The sequence below is a fragment of the Sparus aurata genome, chromosome 1 (assembly GCF_900880675.1).
Source record: "Sparus aurata chromosome 1, fSpaAur1.1, whole genome shotgun sequence".
Taxonomy (NCBI): domain Eukaryota; kingdom Metazoa; phylum Chordata; class Actinopteri; order Spariformes; family Sparidae; genus Sparus; species Sparus aurata.
The window spans coordinates 425,791-447,729 of record NC_044187.1 but is presented as its reverse complement, the minus strand read 5'-3'; the positions used below and the strand labels follow the sequence as shown (position 1 = coordinate 447,729).

At 45.5% G+C, this 21,939-nt stretch overlaps 2 protein-coding genes across 2 annotated transcripts; one reads left to right on the top strand and one right to left on the bottom strand.

Moving 5' to 3' along the window:
• Positions 1-1,730: 1,730 nt before the first annotated feature.
• LOC115583065 (opsin-5-like) lies at positions 1,731-10,094 on the bottom strand. Its single transcript, XM_030419479.1, has 6 exons — positions 9,947-10,094; positions 6,767-6,972; positions 3,142-3,241; positions 2,741-2,845; positions 2,427-2,650; positions 1,731-2,265 (listed from the first exon to the last, which is right to left on the bottom strand). The coding sequence occupies exons 1-6, from the start codon at positions 10,074-10,076 to the stop codon at positions 1,777-1,779; spliced, it is 1,254 nt and encodes a 417-aa protein (XP_030275339.1). The 5' UTR covers positions 10,077-10,094; the 3' UTR covers positions 1,731-1,776.
• Positions 10,095-12,813: 2,719 nt separating this feature from the next.
• LOC115585227 (EGF-containing fibulin-like extracellular matrix protein 1) lies at positions 12,814-21,919 on the top strand. Its single transcript, XM_030423459.1, has 7 exons — positions 12,814-12,934; positions 14,621-14,666; positions 16,210-16,488; positions 17,372-17,491; positions 17,748-17,871; positions 21,144-21,336; positions 21,680-21,919. The coding sequence occupies exons 1-7, from the start codon at positions 12,836-12,838 to the stop codon at positions 21,839-21,841; spliced, it is 1,023 nt and encodes a 340-aa protein (XP_030279319.1). The 5' UTR covers positions 12,814-12,835; the 3' UTR covers positions 21,842-21,919.
• The last annotated feature ends 20 nt before the right edge of the window (positions 21,920-21,939 follow it).

Here is a 21,939-nt window from a genome sequence, read left to right as displayed (position 1 = left end):
GATAGGCAGGCCACAGTTTGTCCGTATGGGCAGTGTTCTGTCTGATGCGGTGGTTAGTGATACAGGAGCTCCACAGGGGACTGTACTGTCTCCTTTCCTGTTCACCTTATACACCACTGACTTTCAGTACAACACCGGGTCGTGTCACCTGCAGAAGTTTTCTGACGACTCGGCTGCTGTTGGGTGTATAAGTGAGGGACAGGAGGAGGAGTACAGGGCACTGGTAGACAACTTTGTGGAGTGGACTGGACAGAATCACCTGCGGCTGAACATCAGCAAGACCAGAGAGATGGTGATAGATTTCAGGAAGAAGAGGAAGACGGCTTTCCAACCTCTGTGCATTCTGGGAAAGGATGTGGAGGCGGTGGAGGATTACAAGTACCTGGGTGTTACCATCAACCACAGACTGGACTGGAGATCTAACACGGAAGCTGTTTACAAGAAGGGGATGAGCAGACTTTACTTCCTGAGGAAGCTGAGATCCTTCAACGTGTGCAGCAAGATGTTGGAGATCTTTTATCAGTCTGTGGTGGCCAGCGTACTTTTCTTTGCTGTGGTTTGTTGGGGAAGCAGCATTGGAGCCAGCGACACCAACAGACTCAACAAACTGATCAGGAAGGCTGGCTCTGTGATTGGCTGCAAACAGGACACTCTGGAGGCTGTGGTGGAGAGGAGGACACTGAACAAACTGTTATCCATCATGGATAATCCTCTCCACCCTCTCCAACTCACACTGGTCAGACAGCGGAGCACCTTCTCAGGAAGGCTGCTTCAGCTTCTCTGTCGTAGCAACAGATACAGGAAATCTTTCCTGCCACAATCCATCACTTTATACAACAACTCTCTCACCTCTGCCTGACAGAGAACTCTGGTCTCTCTACTGTTTTGTTGTATATATTATTATTGTTTATTGTTTATAGTATATTTTGCACTGTATATATACATTGTGAATATATTTCTTTCTATTCATGTTATGTACAGAGTGATTTTTGCAGACCCACTGCTGCTGTAACAAAATAATTACCCAGTCTGGGATCAATAAAGTAATTCTATTCTATTCTGAACTCTAAACAGCTCCTGATGAGCTGGTCAGCAGCTTGCATGGCAGCCACCACCATCAGTGATGAATGTATGAATTACTGTAAGTCGCTTTGGACAGCAGAGTCTGATAAATTATCATGTATATGGATTACTTTTCTTGTGAATTGGCGCGGTACAAATAAAGATTGATTGGTTGATTATTTACAACCTTTATAAAAAAACTCAAATCCTCCCTAAAGCTGCTAAGCTAAAAGTGTTAGCTTGCACCCCCTCTGAAGTGGGTGCAGGATCGTCTCCTCAGATCAGGTTGTGATCTGGTCTGAGATCAGTTAGTGATGTGTTCTCTGCTGCAGACTGTGATCACAGCAGACGAGCTGATGAAGGCATCTGATGTTTAAATCAAGTCTCAGCTGCTTCAGTTGTTCAGCAGAACGCTGCAACTCTGTTTTACTGTGAAGCTCCAGAACTGTTCTGTGGACCACAACACTTTACCTGACTTTAAGGAGAAGAAGAACTTGTGGACCTCATGTCAGTTTGTGATTGGAGGATGTAAAACAGGATGTGAAGTCACTGTGACACTGATCACTACATGTAACTTCTTAAAGAATCTTGACGTCATCTTCTTCTGTACTGTGTGACATCATCTGCTGACGTCTGTCTGAACTAAGCAGATGTCAGTCCATCACATGATCATTGTTTAACCAATCAGAGCTGGTCCTCCTCCAGGTGAGCTCATCAGAGTCTCTCACATTCATACTCTGGTCCGGCATCAGAGGCGTGGGGCATGTTGATGTAGAACACCTCCTTGTTGACGGGCGGTGGCGTGTGGGGCGGGCTCCCCACCCCAGAGTCCGGGCTGGGGAGTGGGTAAGGCTGCTGGGGAGTGGGCGAGTACTTTTTCTCTGTCCGGTTCAGAGGAACTTTGAGTCTGGCTCCACCTCCTGCAGCAGGTCGGCCGTGGGCGTCGGCCTTCGGCTTGAACCGCTTCAGCTTGACGGTGTCTTTGGCGTCGCGGGTGCATGGCAGCAGGATGGCCACGTCTTTGCGAAACTTGGAACTGAGTCCGAAGTAGATGAGGGGGTTGTAGAAGCTGGCAGACTTTGCAAAGAGACGGGTGAAGATGCTGGTGAGGTTGGGCACGTGGAAGCCCCAGGCAGACCACATGGACACCACTGCGTACGGAGACCACGCCAGGATGAAGGCTGTGCAGATCACTATGGAAACCTGCAAGACACAATTGGTTATTGGACCAATCTCTTCGCATTCGTCCTCAAACATCAGAAAACCACAGAGAGTCAGAGGGAGCCTGGATCCTGTCAAAGGACCATCACTGCACCAGGACCAGGTCTTCACTCTGCTGTATCACGGCGGTCTATGTGACTCACGATGGTGACGTCTCTCTCGATCTTTCTCTGGCGGTCGGTCAGGTCGCCCTCTGCTGACAGAGCGTTGCCTCTCTTCACCGTGTTGATGATGGACACGTAGCAGAAGAGCATGATGAGCACTGGGATGAAGAAGCAGAAGATGAGGATGGAGATGATGTAGGACCTGTAGATGCTTGAGTAGGTCGCTTTGGCCCAGTCGATCTCACAGGTGCCGTATCCACGATCTGCAGAGGGGGCATGGAGGGGTCAAAGGTCAGGGGTCAGGGGTCAGTAAAAGCAGAGGTAAACAGACTCTTATTCTGAAGGTTTCCTGCCTTTGTAGCTGCCCCAGCCGAGCAGCGGTGCTCCGGACCAGAATCCAGCTGTGATCCAGATGAGCAGGAGACAGACAGACACGCTGGTGCTGCTGATGTGACGCGCTGAAACACAACATTCAACATTCACTGTGAACGTTTCAAATGGTTTCAGCTACAGGTGTCTGTCTGGTTACGGCGCCCTCTAGTGCCCAGGTGACAGTTCAGACCACAGACGAAAGCCTCAACAGGAAGTCATTATTTTAACCAAAAAGGTCAGCTTACCTCGACACAATCGTATATGCAACCAAACCACAACATTTCATTTCACTAGCTTTAATGTAGCGAGGTGAAGTTTAACCTCCATCTATCAAAGACCTGACCAATCAGAAGCCTGCTACATAAATACATGTGTTAATGACCTCTGCTCGGGTGACATCCTTTGATGTAGCGGGTGATGCTGATCACTGTCAGTGTGTTGATGCTGCTCAGACCGAACACCAGCGTGAAGAAACCGTCCACCTGCGGGAGACAAACAGGACAGGTAACAGGTGTGTTCCTGTTCAGGCTCCACCTCCTTCAAACCATCAGGTCCATCGTGACACAAGAGGAAGTCCTCTGAGAGACACGTGGCTGAGATATAAACCTTCACCCCTTTTCCACTAGTCAAGAATCCCACTTAAACCCATTAAGATCAGGCTTTTGTTTGCACTGTGAATGTGTAAACTCTGCAGTAGACCCGTGTTTTTATCACCTCGGCTCAGCTTGGATCTGAACCTAAGACCCGGGTCAACGCGCTAAATTCTGCCGTGAAAAGTGATGTAAATAAAGAAGGAATTTGGGATGCATTCTGTAAGGTAATTTTATTACTGGACACAGTGTTAGAGGTGCAGCCCGTTCATTCCTATCAAGTAGTGATGTGTCGGTCGCGAACGAAACGGCTCTTAGAGCCGGCTCTTTGAAGTGACGATCGGAGCCGGCTCCTGTCTGGAAGCCGGAGCCGCTTTGGGTTTTTTTTTTCACTATTTTTCTCTGGTCAAGCCGCACGTGATTGGTCAGACACAGCACACACACACACGCAAACACCACAGAGAGAGAGAGAGAGAGAGAACACACTGGAAAGGTGAGAAATTGAGTGACGGCAGGAAGCGCAGTAAGTGTGAGTGTGGAGTATTGAAGGTTAAAATCTCACATGTAGCAGGCTCTACAGATAACCTGCACAGACACATTAGAACTGTAGCTACAGCCATCAGTGCAGTTGGAAGAAAAAAGACAAGCAAGTGAACCTGCTGCTAATGAAGGTGTCAGTTTGTCTGCTGCAACTGTTGCTGCTGCTGCAGCGTCCACAGTGTCTACAACACCACAACAACCACCTCCACCTACAACCACAGCTCTATGACACAGTTTGTGCAAAAGGCTGTGTACCTTATTTATCTATAATTTATTTTTTGTAGCACTTTGTTCCATGTTGAGTATAATAAGCCATATAAATAATAAACGTTTGATATAATGTATGTTTTGTACATTAGTAATTCATTTTACACACCGTGTTTCATTATTTTTGGTAATAAATTAATTTAAGCAACAAAAAAATCTGAGGAGCCAGTTGTGAGCCGAAAGAGCTGGCTCTTTCTAGTGAGCCGAGCCACAAGAGCCAGCTCTCTTAAAAGAGCCGGAATTCCCATCACTACTATCAAAGCTGCTCAGTGGTGTCCTGAAGACAAAAAAGCTCGAGTTTCCACCGACATGGATCACCGACCGAGCCGGATAACCTCCGGTCTAGCAGAAGGGTGAAAAGTTATTGAATCGTGCGGCTCCTCTACACTTTCCAAATGTTACTGGACAAAAATGAGTTGTGACACTCAAAATAATGTATCCACTGTTTACAGACGCTTCTTTCACAAAGAGTCTGTTGTTATTGTTCGGCTTATTGACGCTTCAGATAAAAATCACAGACGGGACTTCCGGTTTGACCCTGGTATGGAGCAGACGTAGGTCTCGTAGGCTCCTGTGTTTTTCACTTATTTTACACATTTCTACGACCATAGTTTGATTATCTTGAAGTGAAACTGGTTACAATCCATCGCCCAATTAACACGGACATGGAGCTTTGGCCGGTAAAGAAATAAAATTAGAAAACGACGATAGTGAACAATAGTTTAACAGCTAAGCTAAATTTTGAGTCAAGATGGCGGAGGGTGGCCAACTGACTGTTCAACTTCTTCTGGAAGAACTTCGACTTTTCCATGAAGCTATCTTGAGAGACTTCAGAGCAGAAATGTCTACTCACGACCAATTCAATAACTCCTTCACCAGACCTATACAATAAGAGGAGCTCTCTTCAGTCAGATTTTGATCTTCTTCCACCGATGAGGCAGCTAAGCTAATACTCCAGACCAGACACAGACTGTGTGAGCAGGGGAGAAGGCGGGGCGCCTCTTGGCTCACCAAATTAGTTGAGCAGCCTCATCGAGACTTATAGCAGAAATTTGCACAGCCAGTGGTGAAATTCAACAGGAAATCCACAGTGAATTTAAGTCTTTTTATACACATCTTTATACCTCAGAGTCCAAAGGTGACCCTGCATTAATAGGTGAATTTTTAAATAAATTACAAATTCCTACGATAGAAGAAAACCACAAGGCTAGTTTCACTGAGCCTCTTTCGCTCCGGGACTCAACACATGCAGTAAAAACAATGCAAAGCTCTAAAACTCCAGGCCCAGATGGGTTCACCGCCGAGTTCTTCAAAAACGTATTCTACATTAATTTCTCCTGTACTGCTTGATGCTTTCAATGAAGCCTTTACCGCCAGAGCGCTCCCTCCTACCTTTTATCAGGCTTCTATATCAGTTTTGTTAAAGGAAGGTAAAGACCCTAGAGAACCGGGTTCATATCGACCAATTAGTCTATTAAATGTGGATACAAAATTATTAGCCAAGATGCTTGATACGCGATTGGAAAAAGTTCTCCCATCAATCCTATCAACGGATCAGATTTTTCAGATTCAGATTTTTCAATCTTCCTGATGAATTGCCCATGGAAACCTTGTTTTCCTTTGAGGCTTTCAGTCGGGGTGCAATATCCTATCTTTATAATCTCCTATCCAACCTGCAAAATCCTTCTTTGGAGACTCTAAGATCTGCATGTGAGGGGGATCTGGGGTTGGCTGTGGCAGCAGAGCAGTGGATAAAGGCCTTAGAGGGGGTCCATACAGCCTCAATCTGTGCCCAGCATGGTCTTATTCAGTTCAGGGTGCCGCACCGTCTTCATTTCTCTGAAATGTTCCCAGGGGTGGACTCTACCTGTGACAGATGCAAAGTATCACCCGCTTCTTTGGCTCTCACTTATTGGAACTCGACTTTTGGATCACTGTCAGATGTTTTCAAAATGGTGATTGAGCCAGATCCTATGATAGCCATTTTTGGTGTAGCAGGAAAAAACAACAAGAATCTAACTGGAGTTAAACTCAACGTGACAAAATGTGTTACTTTGCTAGCACTAAGACTGATTCTTCTCCACTGGAAGTCTCCTCAGCCCCCGAGCTGGACTCAGTGGCTGAGGGAGGTGATGCAGCATCTCAAGCTGGAGAAACTGAAACACACAATTCACGGCCCCTCTGATAAATTTGATCGAATTTGGAAACCATTTATCAAGTATATCAGAGCTAAGCTATCCCCCCCATCCCTCCCCAGTATATCCCCAATATGAATGAAGTCAGGTTTATTTATTATCCTACGTATGTCTTTGTCCTCAGAGCACATCACAATGACCTGTAATTTGCCTTTTATTTTGTAAAACTGCCTGTTACTGTTTTAAGTCGTTTGTATGTTCTATCTTTTTGTTTCCTTTCTTGTAATGTGTTCTGAAAAAAGATAATAAAAATGTGTTTGAAAAAATAATAAAAAATCACAGACGGGCTGCCTTGCTGGTGGTAAGTGGGAATGGGGTCAACAGGTGATTTTTAGGAGGTTGACCTGCGTTGAAAAACCTGTGCAGACCTGCTAATGTTGGTGGAAAAGTAATATCAGGTGTGCCTCAGGTCTACCTGGCAGGTCCAGATGGAGGTGATGATGTAGCTGCTGTCCTGGAAGACGTTGAAGATCTCAATGATGCCTCTGGAGTAGCCGAACACGGAGATGCTGGCGTCGGAGATGGCCAGGTTAAGGGTCAGGTAGTCGGTGGGCTGCAGGGTGGCTCTCTGTCTGTAAAGGACGAAGAGGACGATGCTGTTTCCAAACCAGGACAACCACCCTGAACACACCACAGAGACAGAGACACACACTGTTTACACCTGAACACACCAAAGAGACAGAGACACACAGCGTTTACACCTGAACACACCATAGAGACAGAGACACACAGCGTTTACACCTGAACACACCACAGAGACAGAGACACACAGCGTTTACACCTGAACACACCACAGAGACAGAGACACACAGCGTTTACACCTGAACACACCACAGAGACAGAGACACACAGCGTTTACACCTGAACACACCACAGAGACAGAGACACACAGCGTTTACACCTGAACACACCACAGTAACACAGTTTAAACCATCAACAGGAAGCTGTTTCATTAACTTCTCGTTCTGCAGTAAATCCTGATGTCACAGTGATGTCATCACTTTTACATCACTGTTACAGAGCAACAAAACAAAACAGCAACTCTCTCCGGTCGCTGTCCACGGAACAACTGTGGAAACTCTACACCACAGAAGAAAAGGTGTGTGTAGCAGTGTGTGTAGCAGTGTGTGTAGCAGTGTGTGTTACAGTGTGTGTAGCAGTGTGTGTTACAGTGTGTGTAGCAGTGTGTGCAGCAGTGTGTGTAGCAGTGTGTGCAGCAGTGTGTGTAGCAGTGTGTGTTACAGTGTGTGCAGCAGTGTGTGTAGCAGTGTGTGCAGCAGTGTGTGCAGCAGTGTGTGTTACAGTGTGTGCAGCAGTGTGTGTAGCAGTGTGTGCAGCAGTGTGTGTAGCAGTGTGTGTTGCAGTGTGTGTAGCAGTGGGTGTTACAGCGTGTGCAGCAGTGTGTGTAGCAGTGTGTGTTACAGCGTGTGCAGCAGTGTGTGTTACAGTGTGTGTAGCAGTGTGTGTTACAGTGTGTGTAGCAGTGTGTGCAGCAGTGTGTGTAGCAGTGTGTGTTGCAGTGTGTGTAGCAGTGTGTGTTACAGTGTGTGTTACAGTGTGTGCAGCAGTGTGTGTAGCAGTGTGTGTTACAGTGTGTGTAGCAGTGTGTGCAGCAGTGTGTGTAGCAGTGTGTGTAGCAGTGTGTGCAGCAGTGTGTGTTACAGTGTGTGTAGCAGTGTGTGCAGCAGTGTGTGTAGCAGTGTGTGTAGCAGTGTGTGCAGCAGTGTGTGTAGCAGTGTGTGTTACAGTGTGTGTAGCAGTGTGTGTTACAGTGTGTGCAGCAGTGTGTGTAGCAGTGTGTGTAGCAGTGTGTGCAGCAGTGTGTGTAGCAGTGTGTGTTACAGTGTGTGTAGCAGTGTGTGTTACAGTGTGTGTAGCAGTGTGTGTAGCAGTGTGTGCAGCAGTGTGTGTAGCAGTGTGTGTAGCAGTGTGTGCAGCAGTGAGTGTAGCAGTGTGTGCAGCAGTGTGTGTAGCAGTGTGTGTTACAGTGTGTGTAGCAGTGTGTGTTACAGTGTGTGTAGTAGTGTGTGTAGCAGTGTGTGCAGCAGTGTGTGTAGCAGTGTGTGTTACAGTGTGTGTAGCAGTGTGTGTTACAGTGTGTGTAGCAGTGTGTGTTACAGCGTGTGCAGCAGTGTGTGTTACAGTGTGTGTAGCAGTGTGTGTTACAGCGTGTGTAGCAGTGTGTGTTACAGTGTGTGTAGCAGTGTGTGTAGCAGTGTGTGCAGCAGTGTGTGTTACAGTGTGTGTAGCAGTGTGTGTAGCAGTGTGTGCAGCAGTGTGTGTAGCAGTGTGTGTAGCAGTGTGTGCAGCAGTGTGTGTAGCAGTGTGTGCAGCAGTGTGTGTAGCAGTGTGTGTTACAGTGTGTGTAGCAGTGTGTGTTACAGTGTGTGTAGTAGTGTGTGTAGCAGTGTGTGCAGCAGTGTGTGTAGCAGTGTGTGTTACAGTGTGTGTAGCAGTGTGTGTTACAGTGTGTGTAGCAGTGTGTGTTACAGCGTGTGCAGCAGTGTGTGTTACAGTGTGTGTAGCAGTGTGTGTTACAGCGTGTGTAGCAGTGTGTGCAGCAGTGTGTGTAGCAGTGTGTGTTACAGTGTGTGTAGCAGTGTGTGTTACAGTGTGTGTAGTAGTGTGTGTAGCAGTGTGTGCAGCAGTGTGTGTAGCAGTGTGTGTTACAGTGTGTGTAGCAGTGTGTGTTACAGTGTGTGTAGCAGTGTGTGTTACAGCGTGTGTAGCAGTGTGTGTTACAGTGTGTGTAGCAGTGTGTGTTACAGCGTGTGTAGCAGTGTGTGTTACAGTGTGTGTAGCAGTGTGTGTAGCAGTGTGTGCAGCAGTGTGTGTTACAGTGTGTGTAGCAGTGTGTGTAGCAGTGTGTGCAGCAGTGTGTGTAGCAGTGTGTGTAGCAGTGTGTGCAGCAGTGTGTGTAGCAGTGTGTGCAGCAGTGTGTGTAGCAGTGTGTGTTACAGTGTGTGTAGCAGTGTGTGTTACAGTGTGTGTAGCAGTGTGTGTAGCAGTGTGTGCAGCAGTGTGTGTAGCAGTGTGTGTTACAGTGTGTGTAGCAGTGTGTGTTACAGTGTGTGTAGCAGTGTGTGTTACAGCGTGTGCAGCAGTGTGTGTTACAGTGTGTGTAGCAGTGTGTGTTACAGCGTGTGTAGCAGTGTGTGTTACAGTGTGTGTAGCAGTGTGTGTAGCAGTGTGTGCAGCAGTGTGTGTTACAGTGTGTGTAGCAGTGTGTGTAGCAGTGTGTGCAGCAGTGTGTGTAGCAGTGTGTGTTACAGTGTGTGTAGCAGTGTGTGTTACAGTGTGTGTAGCAGTGTGTGTTACAGCGTGTGCAGCAGTGTGTGTTACAGTGTGTGTAGCAGTGTGTGTAGCAGTGTGTGTTACAGCGTGTGTAGCAGTGTGTGTTACAGTGTGTGTAGCAGTGTGTGTAGCAGTGTGTGCAGCAGTGTGTGTTACAGTGTGTGTAGCAGTGTGTGTAGCAGTGTGTGCAGCAGTGTGTGTAGCAGTGTGTGTTACAGTGTGTGTAGCAGTGTGTGTTACAGTGTGTGTAGCAGTGTGTGTTACAGCGTGTGCAGCAGTGTGTGTTACAGTGTGTTCTCACCCAGCAGCAGCAGGTACACTCCGATGATGGTCTCTCCCTGGTCAGACAGAGGAGGGTCTTTGCCCCCCGCCAGGATGAAGCTGTTGTTCCTCCAAGGAGGTCCGTCGGCTGCTGGGCTGATCCCCGACATGTTGGAGAGTCTGTGAGGAGTGTGTGAGGAGTGTGTGAGGAGTGTGTGAGGAGCAGCAGCAGCAGCAGCAGGAGGAGGAGGAGGCTGTTTGTCTCAGGCGGTTAATCTCAGGTAAATATAGACACCTGATCCTGGTTCAGCTCTGAGCTCAGCAGCAGGTGGACTGGCTCCAGACCAGAACACAACAGGAAGCAGCTCAGAGGTCAGAGGTCACTGACTGTCTCTGATTGGCTGACTGATTGATGATGTCACAGAGACTATTTAAGCTCACTGGTTGTCTTTACCATATATACACAGACACCTCATTGAGCAGGTTGGCCCGCTGCTGTGATACATCGACGTCACCGCCATCTTGGATGCAGCAGCTCCGCCCCATGAACTGATACAAGTGAATGTAGTGAACTTTATAAAGCTCCTTCTACAAAGTGCTATAAGTTAATGTCTCATTTACACATTTAAACATGTACAGATATATTCAGGAAACCAAAAACACCGTCTGTAACGTTCTCTGATGATTATAAACGTTAACTACTCCGTATATGTTCAGTATACAGGTTGGCCCCAAACCACAGGATGTTTTATAATGTTTTAATGTGTTTACAGCTGCTGATGTATGTAACACTGTTACTGTGATGATACATGACAGTTAAATATTGAATCTGTGTATAATAACCACATCCTGACATGTAACTGTGACGTCTGTGGGAATAAAAAGCACCAAAGTCGTTTTTAAAAACAGTGATTTTTTATCATCTAAGTACTAATAATAACAATCATGGAGACAAAAACTGAACAAAGTCTGTAGATCAAGATAAGAAGCTGCAGCAGCAGTGAGCTGCTTTCTGTTCAGTCAGCAGTGAAGAGACAAAACGTTATAAAATATGATAATGTATACAATCACATTTAATGTTAAAAAAGAAAAGTAAAGTTGCAGTAGGCTACTATTATAAATATGCACCATATAGAGTTTTTATTATTTCTATTACTATTATTATTATTATTACTATTTTTCTTCATGTTGACTTTAAATGGGAACACTGCAATTTCCCGTCAGGGATCAATAAAGAATTTCTGATTCTGATTCATATATTATGAAGTCGACATACGGTCCAGCACTCAGTGAGGTGCCTATGTATATATGTCAGTGTGTGTATGTATATGTGTGTATGTATATACTGTGTATGTATATACTGTGTATGTATATGTGTGTATGTATATCTGTGTATGTATATACTGTGTATGTATATCTGTGTATGTATATCTGTGTATGTATATGTGTGTATGTATATACTGTGTATGTATATGTGTGTATGTATATACTGTGTATGTATATACTGTGTATGTATATCTGTGTATGTATATGTGTGTATGTATATATGTGTATGGATATATGTGTATGTATATATGTGTATGGATATATGTGTATGTATATCCGGTATGTATATATGTGTATGTATATATGTGTATGTATATCCGGTATGTATATATGTGCATGTTTATATGTGTATGTATATATGTGTATGGATATATGTGTATGGATATATGTGTATGTATATATGTGTATGTATATATGTGTATGGATATATGTGTATGTATATATGTGTATGGATATATGTGTATGGATATATGTGTATGTATATATGTGTATGGATATATGTGTATGTATATCCGGTATGTATATATGTGTATGTATATATGGGTATGTATATATGTGTATGGATATATGTGTATGTATATATGTGTATGTATATATGTGAATGGATATCCGGTATGTATATATGTGTATGTATATATGTGTATGGATATATGTGTATGTATATCCGGTATGTATATATGTGTATGTATATATGTGTATGGATATATGTGTATGGATATATGTGTATGTATATCCGGTATGTATATATGTGTATGTATATCCGGTATGTATATATGTGTATGTATATATGTGTATGGATATATGTGTATGTATATATGTGTATGGATATATGTGTATGTATATCCGGTATGTATATATGTGTATGTATATATGTGTATGGATATATGTGTATGTATATATGTGTATGGATATCCGGTATGTATATATGTGTATGTATATATGTGTATGGATATATGTGTATGTATATCCGGTATGTATATATGTGTATGTATATCCCGTATGTATATATTTGTATGTATATATATGTATGAATATATGTGTATGGATATATGTGTATGTATATCCGGTATGTATATATGTGTATGTATACTATATGTGTATGGTGTTTACGTTCTGTTGCTTGCTGTTGGCCTGGCCCAGTGAGGAGTAACTAAATACATGACATTATACTTCTACAGTATTTTTTACTGTGCAATTACTTTAACATGAAAAACCACCAGAGAACTATATTAAATATGTTAAAATACACAACAGTACACAAAGTACTACAGACAGCTCATGGTAAAATCTGTTTACACATCGATTTATTTTATAAACTTTATAAAAGTACATCTCACTAATTAATACTTTTACTTTAGTTACTTTAACAATTCAGGACAGAGTATTTTAATACAGTGTAATAATACACAGTATTCATGGTTGGAGTGTTTTTATTGGTCCTGATGAAGGTGAACAGGTGTGATGTCATCAGGTGTGATGTCATCAACTGATGTTGAGTCAACAGAGGAGCATGAGGAGGAGGAGCAGTGACTCATCCTCAGTCCCAGCTGCTTGGGCTGAACTCCACCCTGTGAGCTCAGACTCAGCTGGTGTGGACGTGTTCATGTTGAGCAGGATGAAGTCGCTGCAGCTCCTTCTTCATGTGAGGCTCCTGATCGTCATGGTTACAGCTCAGCAGGTGGACCTACCTGTCACCTACTCTGTAAGTGTCACCTGATAACACACCTGAGACACTGAGGTACTTTTAATTTGAAAAACATCAGAGAGCTTCACTATTAGCATAACATCATTAACTGGCGACATGTTTTAATGTTGAGGCTGGAAATTCATTCAAAGTGTATCACAAGAGTATGTACCTCAAATTTACTGCAGTACTTCAACTTTACTGCAGTACTTCAACTTTACTGCAGTACCTCAACTTTACTGCGGTACCTCAAATTTACTGTAGTACTTCAACTTTACTGCGGTACCTCAACTTTACTGCAGTACCTCAACTTTACTGCGATACTTCAACTTTACTGCAGTACCTCAACTTTACTGCGGTACCTCAACTTTACTGCAGTACCTCAACTTTACTACAGTACCTCAACTTTACTGCAGTGCCTCAACTTTATTGCAGTGCCTCAACTTTACTGCAGTACCTTCACTTTACTACAGTACCTCAACTTTACTACAGTATATCAACATTACTACAGTACCTCAACTTTACTGCAGTACCTCATCTTTACTACAGTACCTCCACTTTACTGCAGTACCTCAACCTCAACTTTACCACAGTACCTCACCTTTACTGCAGTACCTCATCTTTACTACAGTACCTCAACTTTACTACAGTATCTCAACTTTACTGCAGTGCCTCAACTTTACTGCAGTGCCTCAACTTTACTGCAGTACCTCATCTTTACTACAGTACCTCAACTTTACTGCAGTACCTCAACTTTACTGCAGTACCTCATCTTTACTACAGTACCTTAACTTTACTGCAGTACCTCAACTTTACTGCGGTACCTCAAATTTACTGCAGTACTTCAACTTTACTGCGGTACCTCAACTTTACTGCAGTACCTCAACTTTACTGCGATACTTCAACTTTACTGCAGTACCTCAACTTTACTGCGGTTCCTCAACTTTACTACAGTACCTCAACTTTACTACAACACTTAAACTTTACTGCAGTACCTCAACTTTACTACAGTACCTCAACCTCTACTTTACTGCAGTACCTCAACTTTACTACAGTACCTCAACTTTACTACAACACTTAAACTTTACTACAGTACCTCAACCTCTACTTTACTGCAGTACCTCAACTTTACTACAGTACCTCACCTTTACTGCAGTACCTTATCTTTACTGCAGTACCTCAACTTTACTACAGTACCTAAACTTTACTACAGTACCTCAACCTTAACTTTACTGCAGTACCTCACCTTTACTGCGGTACCTCAACTTTACTGCAGTACCTCAACCTCAACTTTACCACAGTACCTCATCTTTACTGCAGTACCTCCACTTTACTGCAGTACCTCAACCTCAGCTTTACCACAGTACCTCACCTTTACTGCAGTACCTCATCTTTACCACAGTACCTCACCTTTACTGCAGTACCTCATCTTTACTACAGTATCTCAACTTTACTACAGTATCTCAACTTTACTGCAGTGCCTCAACTTTACTGCAGTACCTCATCTTTACTACAGTACCTCCACTTTACTACAGTACCTCAACTTTACTACAGTATATCAACGTTACTACAGTACCTCATCTTTACTGCGGTACCTCAACTTTAGTGTGTGTGTATGTGTATGTGTGTGTGTGTGTTTGTGTAGAGTTAAAGTATATATATGAAGTGTGACCAATCGATCAATAAGTTGTTATTGTCTGACAGTGTACGGAGGGCTACAAATTCAACGTGGCAGAGCAGGAATGTAAAGGTAAGTGACATCCTGCAGTTTCAGCACATTTCTACAACACTGATCACAGATATTAGATCAATAACCAAATATCAGACTGTGATGTCATCAGGCTGTGATGTCATCAGACTGTGATGTCACCAGACAGAAGCATTTTTACACGTTTGATAAACGACAGTGAATTATGTTGAATGTTGGTAAAAGTTAAACGTTTGTTAAATATTGTCAAAATGTAATATAATACACATCACTCGTTAGCTTCAGTTTAAAGTAATAGATTACTGTCTGTGTGGAGTAATGTGTAACAGCCTGGATGTGTTCAAATAACGGACTGGTCCTGGGCTCAGGGATGAGCAGGCTGATTGATTATGAGACAGGAGCCAATAGTTTCATATAGCTTCTCGGTCATATGAATCAAACACACCTATAGCTTCTATAAGGTAAACTAAATCAAATCAAATCAGATCCATTTTATTTATATAGCCCAAAATCACAATCACATTGCCTCAGTGGGCTTTACAGTCTGTACAGTGAACAACATTCTCTGTCCTTAGACCCTCGATTCCAGTGAGGAAAAACTTCACATGTTGATGGAAAAAAAACCTTTTAACAGGGTAAAAAAAACAATGGAAGAAACCTCAGGAAGAGCCACAGAGGAGGATCCCTCTTCCAGGACGGACAGACATGCAATAGATGTTGCGTGGACAGAAAAGAGCAACAATTCACAGTTTACAAGTTACATTAACAGAAAGTCTGATACAAGTTATATGTAGAGTGAGTGGATCCAGGAGACGACCGAGCAGGACGAGGCATCACCAAGTGGAGCCCGAGCCAGACGACCTCCTGTCCACCATGTTGACCTGGAAGAAGGCAGGCCACACAAGATCATTAGTAATAGACAGAGAGAGGCATCAAGATTTACAGAAATATAGATATGAGGAGATAGTGAAGCAGAGGAGAGCAGTGATCCAGCAGAGCCCGGGGTGTGACGATCCAGATCAGTCAGTATTTCAAGACAGCAGGAGCCCGGAAACAGTAGATGGTCCCAGGGGGCCGTGGTCCATCAGAAGGGAGCCTGAAAGAAAGAGGGGAGGAGGAGAAAGAGAAGGAGGAAGAGGAGCAGGAAGCTAGAGAGAGTGTAGAGAGTGACACAGCTTGCAGCTTGTGGGAACATAAAACAGAAACAAAGCTTAGAGAAATGCGATATAATAAATAAAGCGACTATAATGACATGATGAGACAGACTGTTCTTGTCATGTTAGTCCACAGAACAAGGACTGCATGGCATGATTCAAGAATATAAATTAAAGTACACTCAGAGGATCAGGCTTCATCATTCGGCCCATTTCAGTCACGCAGAGACTGAACACAGAACCTGTCGGCTCTGCTGTATTAAACACACACAGCCTTTATTAATATGTCATGTCGGTGTTCTTCCAGGAACCACAATAAACTCTTCACTTCAGTCAATAACGAGGATTGTAAGACGTTATGTGAATGTAATATCTATCCGTCTATCTGTCTATCTCTTAATATTATTAAGTTGTTGGACTACATTTCCCAGATATCAACGAGTGTGAGACGTTGCCAGATGCCTGTAAAGGTGGAATGGGTTGCATCAACCTCTTTGGTGGCTACTTCTGTCTGCCGCAGAGCGCCCACATCATCATCACCGACAGAGACGAGGAGCCCGCCACCACACAACCCCCCCCCCTGCACCTCGTCCCCCTCCTCACAGTGCCCGCTCACCATGGCAACCGCCAGACTGCCAGCAACCAGGCCAGGCGGATTTCCGCCCAGTGTCAAGTCGGATTCATCGCAGACGGGTTCAACTACTGCACAGGTAACAGACAGGAGAGCGGGTGAGCTCCAATCAGAGAGCCCAGATTCACCAGGTGAGGGTCACCTGACCTACTCAGCAAATCAGACACACTAAGGTCAAAGCTGGTGTAGGAACAGAGCAACTAAAGAGCAACAATGGAAGAACTCAAGTTTCCAGATCAACTCAAAGAACTAACTGGTAGATAAACAACACCGCAGTTTAAGAGTAGAGAAACCACCATTGCTTTAGCTTTAGTTACCTGGTGCTGGTCAAAATGACAGAAACTGACATGAGACACACACACATAAAGTTTTTATATTGATTGTTTTATATGAAATAAACCTGCAACTGTCATGTCAGCATTTACAAAGGTGGAGATGAATTACTGTCTGTCTCACAAAGGAGGCAGCACAGCTCCTGGTCCGAGTTCTGGTCTTCTCCCTCCTGGACTTCAGTAACTCCCTCTCGGCTGGACTCTCAGCCTCTGTGACTAAACTGTTGCAGTTTATCCAGAACGCTGCAGCCCACCTCGTTTACAAACTACCCAGATTTTCCCATGTGACCCGCCTCCTCTGTGACCTCCTATATGCACTTGTATGTTCTCATAGTTAACACTTAAATCACAGCACTTATGCACTTAAAGTATCCTTGATAAATTGCATCTAGGATCCTCAGATGAAGGCTTGAAAATTGTTTCTGTTTTTTTCTTTCTTACTTTATCGATTGTGACATGTGATGGTTTCTTTCTTTTGACAAATGTTCTTATTGTAAGTCGCTTTGGACAAAAGCGTCTGTTAAATGTCCTAAATGATGTCTGTCTGCCTGTCTGTCTGTCTGTCTGTCTGTCTGCCTGTCTGCCTGCCTGCCTGCCTGCCTGCCTGTCTGTCTGTCTGTCGTTTTGCAGATGTGGATGAGTGCCTGCTGTTCTCCGGCATCTGCCAGTGGCAGTGTGTGAACCAGCCCGGCTCTTTCCGTTGCGTCTGTCCTGAAGGTTACCAGCTGCAGGGAGCACGTCTGTGCCAAGGTACAGTGAGTTCACCTCAGTGAGAGTTAAGCTGCTGACGCGTTCAGGGACGATCAGAAGTGAGATTAAAGAGTAAACGACTGCCAACAGCTTGGTAAACACTTATTCTTACATCAGCTGCTGCAGGTTGATTTGAAGTCTTCCGGAATGATGTCGTCTTTACAGCTTTGAAGAAATCCTTGTCCTCCTGTAGCAGAACTGAGCTGATCAGAAGTGGTTTCTGGAGTGACCCTGTTTGTCCTGCTTCTGTTCACAGATATTAACGAGTGTGAAACAGGATCAAACTGCCGTGATGACCAGGTGTGTTGGAACTACTTTGGAGGTTACCGCTGCTATCCAAGAAACCCCTGCCATGAGCCCTATGTCCAGTCTGGAGAGGGGTGAGACTCACCTGGGCTCCTTCACACACCTCTGTTCTGCTTCAGTAGAACTACAGTACCCATGGGTCTCAACAGAGGCTCATAACAGCTATATTAGTCCACAGTCTCTGGTGGTTCAGATATCACCACTGTGATATCTGAACCACCAGAGAACCAGCGGAGACCCCATAGAACCAGCAGAGACCCCATAGAACCAGCAGAGACACCATAGAACCAGCAGAGACATCATAGAACTAGCAGAGACACCATAGAACCAGCAGAGACCCCATAGAACCAGCAGAGACACCATAGAACCACCAGAGACCCCATAGAACCACCAGAGACCCCATAGAACCAGCAGAGACCCCCATAGAACCAGCAGAGACCCCATAGAACCACCAGAGACCCCATAGAACCAGCAGAGACCCCATAGAACCAGCAGAGACCCCATAGAACCAGCAGAGACACCATAGAACCACCAGAGACCCCATTGAACCAGCAGAGACCCCATAGAACCACCAGAGACCACATAGAACCAGCAGAGACCCCATAGAACCACCAGAGACCCCATAGAACCACCAGAGACCACATAGAACCAGCAGAGACCCCATAGAACCACCAGAGACCCCATAGAACCACCAGAGACCCCATAGAACCACCAGAGACCACATAGAACCAGCAGAGACCCCATAGAACCAGCAGAGACCCCATAGAACCAGCAGAGACCACATAGAACCACCAGAGACCACATAGAACCAGCAGAGACCCCATAGAACCAGCAGAGACCCCATATAACCACCAGAGACCACATAGAACCACCAGAGACCCCATAGAACCACCAGAGACCCCATAGAACCAGCAGAGACCCCATAGAACCAGCAGAGACCCCATAGAACCACCAGAGACCCCATAGAACCACCAGAGACCCCATAGAACCAGCAGAGACCCCATAGAACCAGCAGTAGAACCAGCAGGAGCACCATAGAACCAGCAGTAGAACCAGCAGGAGCACCATAGAACCAGCATAGACACCATAGAACCAGCAGGAGCACCATAGAATCAGCAGTAGAACCAGCAGGAGCACCATAGAATCAGCAGTAGAACCAGCAGGAGCACCATAGAATCAGCAGGAGCACCATAGAACCAGCAGTAGAACCAGCAGGAGCACCATAGAATCAGCAGTAGAACCAGCAGGAGCACCATAGAACCAGCAGTAGAACCAGCAGGAGCACCATAGAACCAGCAGTAGAACCAGCAGGAGCACCATAGAACCAGCAGTAGAACCAGCAGGAGCACCATAGAACCAGCAGTAGAACCAGCAGGAGCACCATAGAACCTGCAGGAGCACCATAGAACCTGCAGGAGCACCATAGAACCAGCAGTAGAACCAGCAGGAGCACCATAGAACCAGCAGGAGCACCATAGAACCTGCAGGAGCACCATAGAACCAGCAGTAGAACCAGCAGGAGCACCATAGAACCAGCAGAGACACCATAGAACCAGCAGTAGAACCTGCAGGAGCACCATAGAACCTGCAGGAGCACCATAGAACCAGCAGTAGAACCAGCAGGAGCACCATAGAACCAGCAGTAGAACCAGCAGGAGCACCATAGAACCAGCAGTAGAACCAGCAGGAGCACCATAGAACCAGCAGGAGACACCATAGAACCAGCAGGAGCACCATAGAACCAGCAGAGACCCCATAGAACCACCAGAGGCCACAATAGCACCAGCAGAGACCCCATAGAACCAGCAGAGACCCCATAGAACCACCAGAGACCCATAGAACACAGCAGAGACCCCATAGAACCAGCAGTATAACCAGCAGGGAGCACCATAGAAACCCGCAGAGACACCATAGAACCAGCAGTAGAACCTGCAGGAGCACCATAGAAACCTGCAGGAGCACCATAGAACCATGCAGTAGCAACCAGCAGGAGCACCATAGAACCAGCAGTAGAACCAGCAGGAGCACCATAGAACCAGCAGTAGAACCAGCAGGAGCACCATAGAACCAGCAGTAGAACCAGCAGGAGCACCATAGAACCAGCAGAGACCCCATAGAACCACCAGAGACCACATAGAACCAGCAGAGACCCCATAGAACCACCAGAGACCCCATAGAACCAGCAGAGACCCCATAGAACCAGCAGTAGAACCAGCAGGAGCACCATAGAACCAGCAGAGACACCATAGAACCAGCAGTAGAACCTACAGGAGCACCATAGAACCTGCAGGAGCACCATAGAACCTGCAGGAGCACCATAGAACCAGCAGTAGAACCAGCAGGAGCACCATAGAACCAGCAGGAGCACCATAGAACCTGCAGGAGCACCATAGAACCAGCAGTAGAACCAGCAGGAGCACCATAGAACCAGCAGAGACACCATAGAACCAGCAGTAGAACCTGCAGGAGCACCATAGAACCTGCAGGAGCACCATAGAACCAGCAGTAGAACCAGCAGGAGCACCATAGAACCAGCAGTAGAACCAGCAGGAGCACCATAGAACCAGCAGTAGAACCAGCAGGAGCACCATAGAACCAGCAGAGACACCATAGAACCAGCAGGAGCACCATAGAACCAGCAGAGACCCCATAGAACCACCAGAGGCCACATAGAACCAGCAGAGACCCCATAGAACCAGCAGAGACCCCATAGAACCACCAGAGACCCCATAGAACCAGCAGAGACCCCATAGAACCAGCAGTATAACCAGCAGGAGCACCATAGAACCAGCAGAGACACCATAGAACCAGCAGTAGAACCTGCAGGAGCACCATAGAACCTGCAGGAGCACCATAGAACCAGCAGTAGAACCAGCAGGAGCACCATAGAACCAGCAGTAGAACCAGCAGGAGCACCATAGAACCAGCAGTAGAACCAGCAGGAGCACCATAGAACCAGCAGAGACACCATAGAACCAGCAGGAGCACCATAGAACCAGCAGAGACCCCATAGAACCACCAGAGACCACATAGAACCAGCAGAGACCCCATAGAACCACCAGAGACCCCATAGAACCAGCAGAGACCCCATAGAACCAGCAGTAGAACCAGCAGGAGCACCATAGAACCAGCAGAGACACCATAGAACCAGCAGTAGAACCTACAGGAGCACCATAGAACCTGCAGGAGCACCATAGAACCTGCAGGAGCACCATAGAACCAGCAGTAGAACCAGCAGGAGTACCATAGAACCAGCAGTAGAACCAGCAGGAGCACCATAGAACCAGCAGTAGAACCTGCAGACACCACAGTAACATCATCAGTCTTTGTGTTGTTGTGTCCTCAGTCGCTGCAGCTGTCAGTCTCCGAGCGCATGCAGAGGACTTCCTCCCACCATCGTCTATAAGTACATGAGCATCACGTCGGAGCGCTCAGTGCCGGCAGACATCTTCCAGATTCAGGCCACCAGCGTCTTCCCCAACATGCACAACACCTTCAGGATCAAAGCGGGGAACGAGGGGGGGCAGTTCTTCCTCAGGGTGAGTCAGACGCTTCACTCAGATGAATCTCATCACAGCTCCTGTAACTGAATCTTTGCTCATCTTATGCGAGGTGGTTACTTCTGATCTCGTCCAATCACATCCAATCTGCTCACAGCTCATTTCATCGATCACATCGTCTGTACTCGCAGTGTAATCTCAGCTCAATCTACATACATTGTCTTTCCTGGTTTCTTAACTTTTATCTGAATGAATCTGTGAACTAAATCTCCTGTTTTCATGTAACCTCTGATCTTGTCAACGACAGGTGAATGAGTGTCAGACTGTCAGTCAGTGTTTTACTCCCAACTAAAACAGTAATTATCTGTTGTTCTCGTTGCAGCGGTCCAGTAACATAAGCGGCATGCTGGTGATGACACGTCCTCTGACTGGTCCTAGAGAGCACATCCTGGACCTGGAGATGGTGACGCAGAACTCAGCTCTGAGTTATCAGTCCAGCTCTGTGCTCCGCCTCACCATCATCGTTGGACCTTATGCCTTCTAAAAGCTCAGTCTGTTTCCTGGACACTTTCAAGGACCGAAGCACTGAAATCTTTCATTCAGTGGAAGTATGAGTATCTCTGACGTCTGTCTTTAAAACTC

Excerpts from the sequence above, each read along its gene's own strand:
- LOC115585227 (XM_030423459.1), top strand. The coding sequence starts at position 12,836 with ATGTTGAGCAGGATGAAGTCGCTGCAGCTCCTTCTTCATGTGAGGCTC. Across the intron at positions 17,872-21,143 it reads TATGTCCAGTCTGGAGAGGG|TCGCTGCAGCTGTCAGTCTC; the intron begins GTGAGACTCACC and ends TTGTGTCCTCAG. Across the intron at positions 21,337-21,679 it reads GGGGGCAGTTCTTCCTCAGG|CGGTCCAGTAACATAAGCGG; the intron begins GTGAGTCAGACG and ends TTCTCGTTGCAG.
- LOC115583065 (XM_030419479.1), bottom strand. The coding sequence starts at position 10,076 with ATGTCGGGGATCAGCCCAGCAGCCGACGGACCTCCTTGGAGGAACAAC. Across the intron at positions 6,973-9,946 it reads AGTGTACCTGCTGCTGCTGG|GGTGGTTGTCCTGGTTTGGA; the intron begins GTGAGAACACAC and ends TGGTGTGTTCAG. Across the intron at positions 3,242-6,766 it reads CCTCCATCTGGACCTGCCAG|GTGGACGGTTTCTTCACGCT; the intron begins GTAGACCTGAGG and ends TGTCTCCCGCAG.